This window comes from Chrysochloris asiatica, unplaced genomic scaffold, assembly GCF_000296735.1.
Source record: "Chrysochloris asiatica unplaced genomic scaffold, ChrAsi1.0 scaffold00001, whole genome shotgun sequence".
Classification (NCBI taxonomy): Eukaryota; Metazoa; Chordata; class Mammalia; order Afrosoricida; family Chrysochloridae; genus Chrysochloris; species Chrysochloris asiatica.
Genome location: NW_006408519.1, coordinates 26,201,345 through 26,213,536, shown reverse-complemented (window position 1 = coordinate 26,213,536; position 12,192 = coordinate 26,201,345). Strand labels below are relative to the sequence as shown.

Below are 12,192 nucleotides of genomic sequence, written 5' to 3'. Positions count from 1 at the left end.
TTTCTGCTCCCATAAAGATTTACAGCCTCAGAAACACTGTTACAGGGTCGCTATGGGTCAGAACTGACTCGACGGCAACTTAACAACAACTGGTACTCAAGATATGTCTTTAATTATGTTTAGGAATTTCACTTTTATTGCTGTTTTGCTGAGTTTTGATTAGGAAAGAGAATTGGATTTTATCAAATGTCTTTTCTGTATCTACAGATATGATCATGTGGTTCCTTTATTTATGTGGTAGGTCACACTGATTTTCTCCACCCTTGCATACTGATAGAAATCCCACTTGATCGTGATGTATTTTTATTATTTTTTTGGTATGGGGTTGGGTTCTATTAGCAAGGATTGTGCTGAGAATTTTTATTTTTATACTCATGAGTGACATTGGTCAACAATTTTATTTAGTATTTTGATTTTTTTTCTTTCAACTTTTTACTGTGAATTGAGTGAAGGTTACAGATGAGATCATCAATTTGACATTCAATAAATCAGCAATTTTGCTTCATTACATGGTTGCAATCCCCTCCATGCACCAAAAGTTAACTTACCTCTATTCATTATAACTATTGAATTGGTCCTTGTGTCTGCCCCTAACTTCATCTTTCTTCTGATGACCTCCCGCTTGATGTATATTGCCTATCCTGGCCCCCATGTTAACCTGTGTCTACCATCTAGTCTATGAATACCTCCCCCACACCTCCATAACTATCATAAATTATTTCTTTTTATCAAGAAAACTGTTTTGTTTTGTTATAACTTTTTCTAACATTGGTCTCATACAATAGTTATCCTTTTGTGATTTACTAATTTTACTCAGCACATGCTCCAGGTTCAACCACGCCGTGAGGTGTTTCACAGATTCATCATTATTCTTCAATGCTTTGCAGGACTTCATTGCTTGTATGTACTAACGTTTGTTTAACCATTCTTCCATTGATGGGCTGTCTCTAGGCTGTCTCCATCTTTTTTAAATGGGTCATGTACAAAACGTATTGAAAGCCTATTTTCTGATCCATTCTGCTCTCTATGTCTCTTAACTGGTACACTTGATTCATTTACATTCAGTGTAATTATCAATAGGTAGGAATTGATTGCTGTCATTTTTCTGTATGTGTTTTGTGTGTGGGGGGTTGCTGCTGGATGCTTATTTTCACATAATCTTCTATGCTGAGTTCATTTCGTTTATGGGTTTTCTTTTCATTTCTGCTGTGTTACTGTTTACTAAACCTTTCTGATTTTCCTCTTTTTTCATTTTGATGCGCAGCTGTGTTATTATTACATTTTTTAACGTTAACCTGTAATTTATTAATTTTTTTTCCTCCTTAAAATGGTCTGTTTTATCTTGAAATCTACTTGACTTCCTTGCCATTTGGAAGTTCTGTATCTTTAATATTCCCTCTTTTTGCTTTGTAGCTGACTTCATCATACACTGATATCTCTGTTTCCCTATTTTCAGTCATGTAGGCTTGTTTTACTTTAAATACTTCTATATCTGGACTGAGTCTTGGTGTGGTGATGTGGGTTAATGTGCCAGACTGCAAAACCGTTTGAACTGCAAGGTCGGTAGTTCAAGCTCACCAGCTTCTCCTTGGAAACCCTAAAGAGGGTCGCTACGGGTCGGTACTGACTAGACGGCACTTAACAACAACATATCTGGACTGAGTTCTGAGCGGTGTTATCATGTATGGTAACCTTAGGTTATTGTCTGCTGTTGTTGGTTATCAGTTCAAAGAATCCACTTTAGCATTTTTTTGTGAAGTTTGTCTGCTTGTTATAGATCCCTTTAATTTTTATTTATCAGGACATGTTCTAATTTCGCTGACATATTTGAGGAATAGTTTTGCTGGGAACAGGATTCTTGGTTGGCAATTTTTTTTCTTTCAGAATTTTGTACATGCTATCCCATTGTCTTCTTGCCTGCATGGTTTCTGCTGAGAAATTAGAGTTTAGTCTTATTGGTTCTCCTTTGTAGGCAACTTTTCATTTTTCCCTAGCAGCTCAGGATTCTTTCCTTGTCTTTGATTTTAGAAAGTTTGATTATGACATATCTTGGTGATTTCCTTTTGGGATTCACCTTCTTGCGTGCTTATTTTCTCATCTTTCATGATGTTAGGAAGTTTTCTTCCAACAACTCTTCAACAATTTTCTCTGCACTTCTTATTGTCTCTTCCTGTTCTAGAATTACAACCGATTATAAGTTGTTCCTCTTCAAGGTGTCCCATATAAATCTTAAGCTTTCTTCAGATTTTCTCATTCTTTTTTTCTGACTATTCTTCTAGCTTACTAGTATTCACAGATTTATCTTCAAGTTCACTAATTCAGGCTTCCATTGCTTTGAATCTTCTCCTTTGCCCTTTCAATGTCTTGTCCTTTCCTGAAATCTTAGAATCAATCTTCTGGATTTCTAATTGCAGGTTTTGTACTGTTTTCAAATTTTACACTCATGTTGTCTGTTTGTTCTTGTAGCATTTTTCTGTATTCTTCCAAAGTTTTTTTTTTTTTCTTGATCTTTTTGTCAATCCATTGAAGGTATCAAAATATCATTCTTTCTAATTCTTTTTCTGTTAGTTCCATTACCTTTGTCCTCAGAAATGTCTTCTGTCTTTGCATCTTGGTCATTGTTTGAGTCATTCTTTTTTGCTTCTTTGTGTGAGCTAAAATTGTCTGTCGTCTCAGGGTATTGCGAGGTTGTCATATTTATAAAAACAAACAGTGCAGCGGATAGATCCAGAGAGGAGAAATCTCTAGGGGGTCTCCTGCAATTCAAGGAGCTAATGAGGTGATGGTGGAAGGGATGTGACAGCAGAGTTCCTGGCCCTAGATGGAGTTTTTATTGGTCTGGTATTATCTATATTTAGAGTATTCAATCCAGTAGTTCATGGGGATCCTTGAGGGATCTGGTTTCAGTATCAGTTAGGACCACAGGGAAGCTGGGGGCAGGATGATTGGTTAAATGCTTGTCTGGTAGGTTTGTTAGGTCTGGAGCAGACCCACCTGAATCCAGGTGCCAAAGTGGCACAGCCAGCCCTCACACGAATGTGACTCCCAACCACGTGGCTCTCAACTCCAGGGGAACAAACACAGCACTGAGAGTGGGAGCTGGCCACACCTCTGGTCACCAGGGGAGCGTGGGGAGAAAGAAGCAATCACACCTTTCCAGTTGCCTGCTTGAATCTGCTCTACCAGGTCTCATTCTGCTGCCAAAGCTGTTCATAGGACGGTGGTGCCTCGGCTGGCCAGCTGTTCACCAGTCAGTCTCCCTCTCTCACAGTCCCTGTTAGGCCTTTCCTCCCAGCATGTGCTCCATCCACCTCTCTAACCTTTCTTCTGAACATCAGGGTGTCAGAATTTTCACCTATGTCTGTTTTACTTGGTGCCTCGTATCTTTGTTGTAGAGAACCGGTGTAATGTGTCTACCTAGTCTACCATCTAAGTGGTGTTTTTGCTTGGCTTTGTCTACTCCATAGAATGAATTCCCAAGTAGACTTAAGAGAGATGTCAAGTCACATGAGGATCACTGAAAAGCAGAAGTTCCAAGGAACAAGAACTTTCCTTCAGAGATGACGGAGAAAGGAAGTCTTCCCCCAGAGGAAGCTCCCAGTATTCAGATGTCTAGCATCCTAACTGTGGGAATATACATTTCTGTTTGTTAAAGTCATTGACTTGTGATATGTCTATTACAGCAGCGTAGACAATTAAGACAGGATTTCATAAGTACCCTAACGTTGTACAATTACAAAGTAGAAAATCCCTACATTAATAACAAAGCCAAATGTGCTGGAATGAAATAAAATGTGCTCTATTAAATCAAAAGGCTGTTGAATTCAAAATAATTTTATATGCTTTAAAAAAAATCAATAATAGCATTTTATAGTGCATCTAATTGAACTAGTAACATTTTCCCCTGTGATTCACCATAACACTTTCTACTCAGCTAATTAAGTTCTTAAAATTCGATATAATATTTAGAAATTTTATATTAATTAAGTTCATATTAGGTAACAATGAATGCTTAACTTTTTTTAAAAATAAAATTGGTAAATAATATTTTAATGTTGTTGTTGTTGTCAGGTGCCATCAAGTAGGAACCGACTCATAGCGACCCCATGCACAGCAGAACGAAACAATGTCCGATCCTGGGCCAACCTCACTACCACTGCCACACTTGAGTCCATCAATGATGCCACCTGGCCAATCCATATCGTTAGGGGTCTTCCTCTTTTTCTCTGACCCTCCACCTTACCCAGCATGACATCCTTCTCCAGCGACTGTTTCCTCCGGACAATATGTCCAAAGTATGAGACGAAGCTTAGCCATCTTGGCCTCCAAGGAGCACTCTGGCTGCACTTCTTCCAAAACAGATCTATTAGAGTTCTTTTGGCAGTCCATGGCACTTTCAGTATTCTCCTCCAACACCACTACTCAAAGGCATCGATTCTTCTGCGATCTTCCTTATTCACTGTCCAGCTTTCGCATCCATATGAGGCTACTGAAAACACAATAGCCTGGGTCAGGCGCACCTTAGTCCTCAAGCTGATATCTCTGCTCTTCAATACTTTAAAAAGTTCCTGTGCAGCAGATTTGCCCAATGCAACACGTCATCTGATCTCTTGACTGCTGCTTCCATGAGTGTTGATCCAAGAAGAATGAAGTCCTTGACAACTTCAATCTTTTCTTCATTGATAAGAATTTTGTTTATTGGTCCAGTGGTGAGGATTCTTGTTTTCTTGACATTGAGATGTAATCCATACCGAAGGCTGTGCTCTTTGATCTTCATAAGTAAATGTTTCAAGTCCTCTTCACTTTCAGCAAGCAAGGTTGTATCATCTGCATATCGCAGGTTGTTAATGAGTCTTCTTCCTATCCTGATGCCACGTTTTTCTTCATAGAACCCAGCTTCTCGTATTATTTGCTCAGCATACAGGTTAAATAAGTATGGTGAAAGAATACAACCCTGTCTCACACCTTTCCCAATTTTAAAACATTCAGTGTTCCCATGTTCTGTTCGAACAACTGCTTCTTGGTCTAGGTACAGATTTCTCAGAAGAACAATGAAATGTTCTGGAATACTCATACTTCTCAATGTTGTCCATAGCTTGTGATGATCTATACAATCGAAAGCCTTTGCGTAGTCAATAAAGCATAGGTAAACATGCTTCTGGTATTCTCTGCTTTCAGCCAAGATCCATTGGACATCAGCAATGATATCTCTCGTTCCATGGACTCTTCTGAATCCAGCTTGAACCTCTGGAAGTTCTCTGTCAATGTATGATTGTAGCCGTTTCTGTATTACCTTGAGCAAAATTTTACTCGCTTGAGATATCAAAGAGATTGTCTGATGATTTCCGCATTCTGTTGGGTCACCTCTCTTTGGAATGGGCATAAATATTGATCTCGTCCAATCAGTCAGCCAGCTAGTTGTCTTCCAAATTTCTTGGGAGAGATAAGTGAGTGCCTCTTGTGCTGTCTCACTTTCTTGAAAGATTTCAATTTTTATTCCATCAATTCCTGGTGCCTTGTTCTTTGCCACTTCTTTCAATGCACTTTGGATTTCCTCTCTGAGTATCACTGGCTCTTGTATTTTAATAGAGCAAAAAAATTTTCTTCCCATACTTAGTGATAGAGATTTAAAAAGAAAACCTTAAATCATGGTTCTTGAAATAAAGGCTAATTTCCTAATTTGCAAAACCCTTACACCCATTTTACTCGGTATGTGGAGGGTGCTTAGTTATTGAGATTAAATTCCCAAATCAGTGATCAAGTTAAAATAAGAGCACTTCAAAAAATCCATGGTACAATGCAATTACAGAATGATAGAACTTTTCCATGAACTTTCTGAAGCCCCCTCATATATTGATATTTCTGAACTTGAGAGTTTTCCTCTAGTTGCAGTCTCTGTCCAGCTACTGCCACAATTTATCTGTAAAGAGTTGGTTAGTGGAGAGGCCCAGCTAGACCTAATCTACAGCAATAAAGCTCAAAATTTGCTTGGAGAAATTTTTACTAATATTAAGACCAGTATACAAATTTAAAAAAGAGTACTCTGCATCTAGAGCAACCAAACACAAAAAGTACAGATCTCTTTTACTCTACATCATCTCTCTGCAGATAGACTTGAATGAGTACTAAACTTTATAAAGACAAAGGGCATAGGAATAACTGTACAAATACGATAAACCTAATGGAAGATGAAGATGTCTGACTTCTGAACAAGTCAGCATCCTCTCAGTGGGATGAAACACGCATACATTGTTACTTACTCAAGCATTCTTTCAACGCCAAAGCTTGGACACTGGCTAATTGTTTCTCTCTCTGTACAATCTGTTCTCCAGAAAAATGCGGAAGTGACAAGAAGTCAAAAGGAGAGCCTGCGAAGCAGAAACAGTTAATAGTAAAGTCTCAGTAGTCAGTTTCCAGGAAATTGGCTACAAGCAAACTTTGGGGGGGGGGGGTAAGGGGGTGGGGAGGAATTCAATCACTTAGCTCCACAACTAGTACATATTCCCAAATAAAATAATCATAAGCAGCAGCAAATAAATATATTCACTTAGTTGTTGTATTTTGAACTTTGATCTGCTTTTTATATAAAGGGACTATGAATAGCAGAGTCGAATTTCCTCCATTTTTCTCAGCACCCAGCTATTCAAACTCCTTCAGAAAGCACAGATAGGATGCAGTAGATAGACTCTAAAGAGCCCCTCCAGGGAACCACATTCCCTGCTATTTAGTCCGTGGGTAGTTCCTTCCCCTCTGCATCTGTGCTCATATTTAGGGACCCAGCAAGGTTTCCAGAAAGTGAGCCCACAGGACTCCTGAAGCTAGGTCAGAGACAGACTTAAGCTTCCACCTGGTGTCCTAAAACAACTGTTCCAACAGGAGGTAGCTATCCTGTAAGAAGTCTCAGACTACCTAGAGACCATGTTGTAAGGAATCCCCAGTCAGTTATGAGGAACAGGCATGTAAAGAGAGAAAGCCCCTCTCTTCAGCCCAGCCATGCTGGCCCAGGGACCAGTTTGACAAAGAAGAAGAGATCTTGGACACCAAGCTCAGCTAAGATTTTAAATGGCACGCGCCCCAGCCGCCATTTGACTGCAATCACCCGAGAGACCTCAATATTGAACCATCCAGCTGAGCTCAGTCAACCCACAAGATCGAGAGTTGTAATAATGCATTGTGGTTTTAAATCACTACATTTGGGAAGGTTTGATGTATTGCAGCAGATGACTAAAACATAAGCATTTGAGGAGAAAAGAAAGATAATTAATTAAGATAAATAATTAAATATAATAAGAGGTTTGTTGTTGTTGTTAAGTGTTGTCGAGTCAATTCCGACCCATGGAGACCCTGCACAGGGTTTCTGAGGAGCAGCTGGTGAGTTTAAACCACCAACCTTGAAGTTCAAACGGCTTTGCAGTCTGGCTCACTAACCCACAGTACCACACCAGGACTCTAATACTGGTAATATAAATAAGAATGAGAAATAAATGAAAAAAAAAATTACTTAAAGGAGAAAATACCAAATTTTCCTATTTGGAACTATAGGCTGGCCTAGTAAATACAATATAAAAAGAATGAAATGTTTGCATTCTCGATTGTGGGAGCGCGGTGACTCCACACAATAAGCTCTGGACTATGAACCATAAGGTTCACAGTTCCAGTTTGCCAGGCTTTCTGCTCCCTGGACGATTCAAATCCTCGGAAACCCTACACAGGGTCGCTATGAGTCAGAACAGACATGACGGCGCTTTACAACAACCACTGAGATTGTAAAATGTGTTAAAATATATTTTAAATAAAAGGTAATTTACTGAGGGGAACTGGAGTTTGTTCATTAAATGTCTAATGTTTCTCACACTTGACACCACACCAATTATACATACAAACAAATCTAAAAACACTTTTCCTCCCTAAAGTTAACACTTACTTGGTTTGGTCTCTTCAATGTTGGCTTTCATCTTCCCATGAATATAACTGAGTGCAAACGAGCCATTGATCTGGTTGGCTGAGTAAATCAAAGTCGCTTTACATCTTTTATCGCCATTACCTTGCACCAAGAAATAATAGCCAGAACACTCTCCTTTCACTTCAACATCTGGAACTAAACGAGATCAATTAATCACATTAACTCAAGAGCTGAAAACTCAGCACAAGACACGGCAGAACTACCCATTTGAATCACAGGATTTAATGAAGTGACTGCTGTTGTAAAACGAGCTGCAAGCCTGTTTACATTCAGTAAAACGAGCTGCAAGCCTGCTTACATTCAGGAAGAGGAACTGCTCAGTTAGTTGAGAAAGTTATTAAAGCAGAAAATCATAAAGAATGTGATTCTATCTATACTAAAATTTGTATGTATTCATTCACTAACTTTTGATGTGGTTCACTATATTATACAACTACACTCAGAGTCTATCAACCACTATTTTCAGCTTCTGTTGCTTTAAAGTGCAATCAACAGAGCCCTGGCAGGAGCAAAACTCAACAGGAGGGAATACACGTGGACAGGCGTTCCTCTGAGTAGCTGCGGTGCAGTGAACCATTTCATGTCCTACTGTGGCTCTCATGATAATGCACTGGACTGCAAGGTTAGTTTGAAACACAAAGTCAGAGGTTCAAACACACCAGCCGCTCCTTGGAAACTATTCAGGGTTGCTATGAGTTGGAACCAACTCAACGGCACTTAGCAACAATAACATAGTCATTGTTGTTGTTAGGTGACATCGAGCTGGTGCTGACTCATAGCGACCTTATGCACAGCAGAACGAAACACTACCCGATCCTGGGCCGACCTCACTACTGTTACCACGCTTGAGCCAACTGATACTGCCACTTGGCCAATCAATCCATCTTGTTGGAGGTCTTCCTCTTTTTCTCTGACCCTCCACCCTACCAAACATGATATCCTTCTCCAGTGACTGGTCCCTCCTGACAATATGTCCGAAGTATAAGAGATGAAGTTTGGCCATCTTGATCTCCAAGGAACACTCTGTCTGCATTTCTTCCAACACAGATCTGTTGGTTCTTTTGGCAGCCCATGGCACTTCCAATATTCTCCTCCAACACAATAACTCAAAAGCAACAATTGTTCTATGGTCTTCCTTATTTACTGTCCAACTTTCACATGCTTATGAGGTTACTGAAAATGCCATGGCTTAATCTTCAAGCTGACACCTTTGCTCTTCAACATTTTTAAAAGGTCTTGTGCAGCAGATTTGCCTAATACAATACATCTCTTGATTTCTTGACTGCTGCTTCCATGAGTGTTGAGTTGATCCAAGAAAGAAGTCCTTGACAACTTCAATCTTTTCTCCGTTGATAAGAATGTTGTTTATTGGTCCAGTGGTGAGGATTTTTGTTTTCTTTACATTGCCATAATCATTGTAGACTCCCAGAAAATGTCTTTTTCCTGATGGGTCTGGGTAAAAAAAAGCTTGGGGAAGATGCTAATCGATTATGTTTTGGCTGTGAGTGACTATTAACAAGACTAATTGTGACTGGTCAATGTTAACATTCTGCAAGGTATAAAATGAGCCATCTCAGAAGCAGAGGGACAGTCTCACTACCACGCAGGAAGAAGAGGTAGGAGAAGAGGGCATCCTTTGCACCTCGAAATCCCTGCACATTGAACCTTCCTGATCCAGGATCAGAAAGCTGTGACACCTGAGAAGCGGCAGCAGCCCCAAGAGCCAGAGCAGCAGACAGAGTGGCAGGCTTCCCAGTCCATGGAGCAAGTAGAGTGCCTTTGCCAGGAGGCTCATGTGTGGAGTGGGGTGCCAACGGGAACTCAGCTGACCCACAGCACTAGAACTGAATGCCTTCAGACTGAACCTTAGGGTACAATGGAGTGTTTTGCAGGGCACTCATCAGCCCTGAAAGAGCTTTGTTACATTGCCTGAGCAGGAGGGGGCCAGGCCAAGGGGCCGAGAGAAGCCTGCCTGTGGGAATGACAGAGTCCTGACTTGTGACCTGCGAACTTTCCTAATAAACCCCTACCTATGAGGACAGTGTCTGAGTTCTGTGGCTATTGCAATGACTACCAAATCCAGCTGAGTAGAGGGCTGGGAAGGGATGGTCGGTGCCTTTTGTAAAAGGCATTCTGCTGCCTACCTGGGCATCTTGTTCTGGTTGTCATCAAGATGGTACCCACTGAGGGACTCTTTATTGGAAGCAGTTCAGCAGAATGCTCTTTAGAAACCAGGATGGAGAGACTTTAGTCTCTCAGACGTCAGACATATTACCAGGAGAGACCAGTCCCTGGAGAAGACATCATACTTGGTAAAATGGAGTGTCAGTGAATAAGAGGAAGACCCCCAAGGAGACGGATTAGCACACTATCAGCAGCTATGGGCTCAAGCTTAGGGATGACTGTGAGGACGGTGCCAGACAGGCCAGTGTTTTGTTCTTTTGTGCACAAGATCGCTATGAGTTAGAATCGACATGATGGCACCTAATACCACCACCTACGCCTAGGATATCTATGTTAATGCCTTCAATTTCTATTTCGACAACTCTAATCTTCCTAGATTCATACTCTATCCAATCCATCCATTTATGTTTGCGGCTGTTTCTTCTCAGTTGGAATCATGCTGTATCAGCAAATGACGGTTCCAAAGGCTTGACCACATCCACAGTAGCAAGGCTGATTCCACTTTAAAGAAGCAGCTCTTCCCTAGTTGGATCCAGAGTGGCTTCCAAACTGAAGAGTTCAATCTTCAGGCACCACAGCAGATAATGGGCTACTGTTATTCATCAGGATTTCACAGAACAATCTTTTTAGAAGTAAATCGCCAGGTTCGTCTTCCGAGTCTATCAGTCTGGAATCTGCTAAAACTGCCCACTGCGAAGGACCCTGTTGGCATTTGACATACCAGACACATAGCTTCCAGCATCACATTAACACTCATGCCAACACAGTCTGACAAGCTGACAGCTGAGAGGTGCTATGGGCAGCTCGTAATGCATTTTAGATTACACGGCACTGAACGACAACAACAAATAGTGTCCTTGACCCATTTACCAACTTAGCCTTTACCGGTGAAAGCTGACTATGTTTCTTCATTCTCTGGCAGCCTTTCCAGTTTAAAACCCATCACCTTTATTTACGTTATGATTACTGAAGCCTAAAATTACCACAATCTTATTTTCTTCCAAAAAAAAAATTACTTATTTTAAATAACTCCCTTAACCATAATGACTATGTAGTCATCTTAAAAAGGTCTCTGCAGACTTGGCAGGTGTTAATGGAAGACTTGATTAAACAACTTTTATGTAAATACCTCAGAGTGTAACGGATTTACAATTAGTTTACTGATTCAGTTCTCTTTGCTCAGCCTAGACAAATAAGGGATTATGATTACAACATAAAGTATCTCTTTTTATATTTTATTTTTACACTATCAATTTATATGAGAATAAAGTCTTGCACACACCCTCTTTGCACACACACATACACAAAAACAAACATACAATTTGGATCAACTATATTGAGAAAAACAGAAACCATCAATTGTCCATTAATTGGATAAAATTTTATAAATAATGTATAAATTATAATGAAGAAATATATGTATACGAGTATGCCATTAGAAAAAAAATACATAATAAAAATCAAGTCTTAGTCTTTATCACAAATTTGTAATGGTTTTAAAAACACTAACTCCTCCTTTCTTTTCCCAGTAGATTAATAAAAATAAAACAAAATCCTATTGACCTAAAGGTTAAATAATATATTTGATATAAAGAAACATAGTCCAGAGTGACGAGGAACAAGGTAGTCAGGGTAAGTGAGCGTTCTGGCTTACTGACAGTTATCATAGGAACTGGAAAACAAGAAAACAATTACCTTCAAGTTGTGTTAAGAATCACTAACCTAGGAGGACAAACAGATTTAGGTCAAAGGACCTTCAGGCAGTAAGGAATAATGGACATATTTATGCAAATCATTCCTCACTGAAGCCATATATTTATATATACTGGCATCCTAGTGTGGCGCTGTAAGCACTGGACTGCAAACCACAAAATCAGTGGTTATACCCACCAGCTGTTCCTCAGAACCCCTGCATAGGGTCACTATGAAGCAGAGTTGATTCCATAACAACAAATATATACATACGTATATATATATACGTATATATACATATATATATACATATATACGTATATATATATATATATATATATACGTTACGAATC

The 12,192-nt window shown here is 39.7% G+C and overlaps 1 protein-coding gene across 1 annotated transcript in view; it reads right to left on the bottom strand.

The window, feature by feature from the left end:
• The window catches only part of MTBP (Mdm2, transformed 3T3 cell double minute 2, p53 binding protein (mouse) binding protein, 104kDa), a 100,493-nt gene that overhangs the window by 39,369 nt on the left and 48,932 nt on the right, over positions 1 to 12,192 (bottom strand). Inside the window, exons 12-13 of the mRNA XM_006830678.1 lie at positions 7,925 to 8,098; positions 6,261 to 6,368 (exon numbers count right to left, since the gene is read on the bottom strand). Of these exons, the coding sequence (XP_006830741.1) occupies positions 6,261 to 6,368; positions 7,925 to 8,098 (282 nt within the window). The remainder of the gene's footprint in view (positions 1 to 6,260; positions 6,369 to 7,924; positions 8,099 to 12,192) is intronic.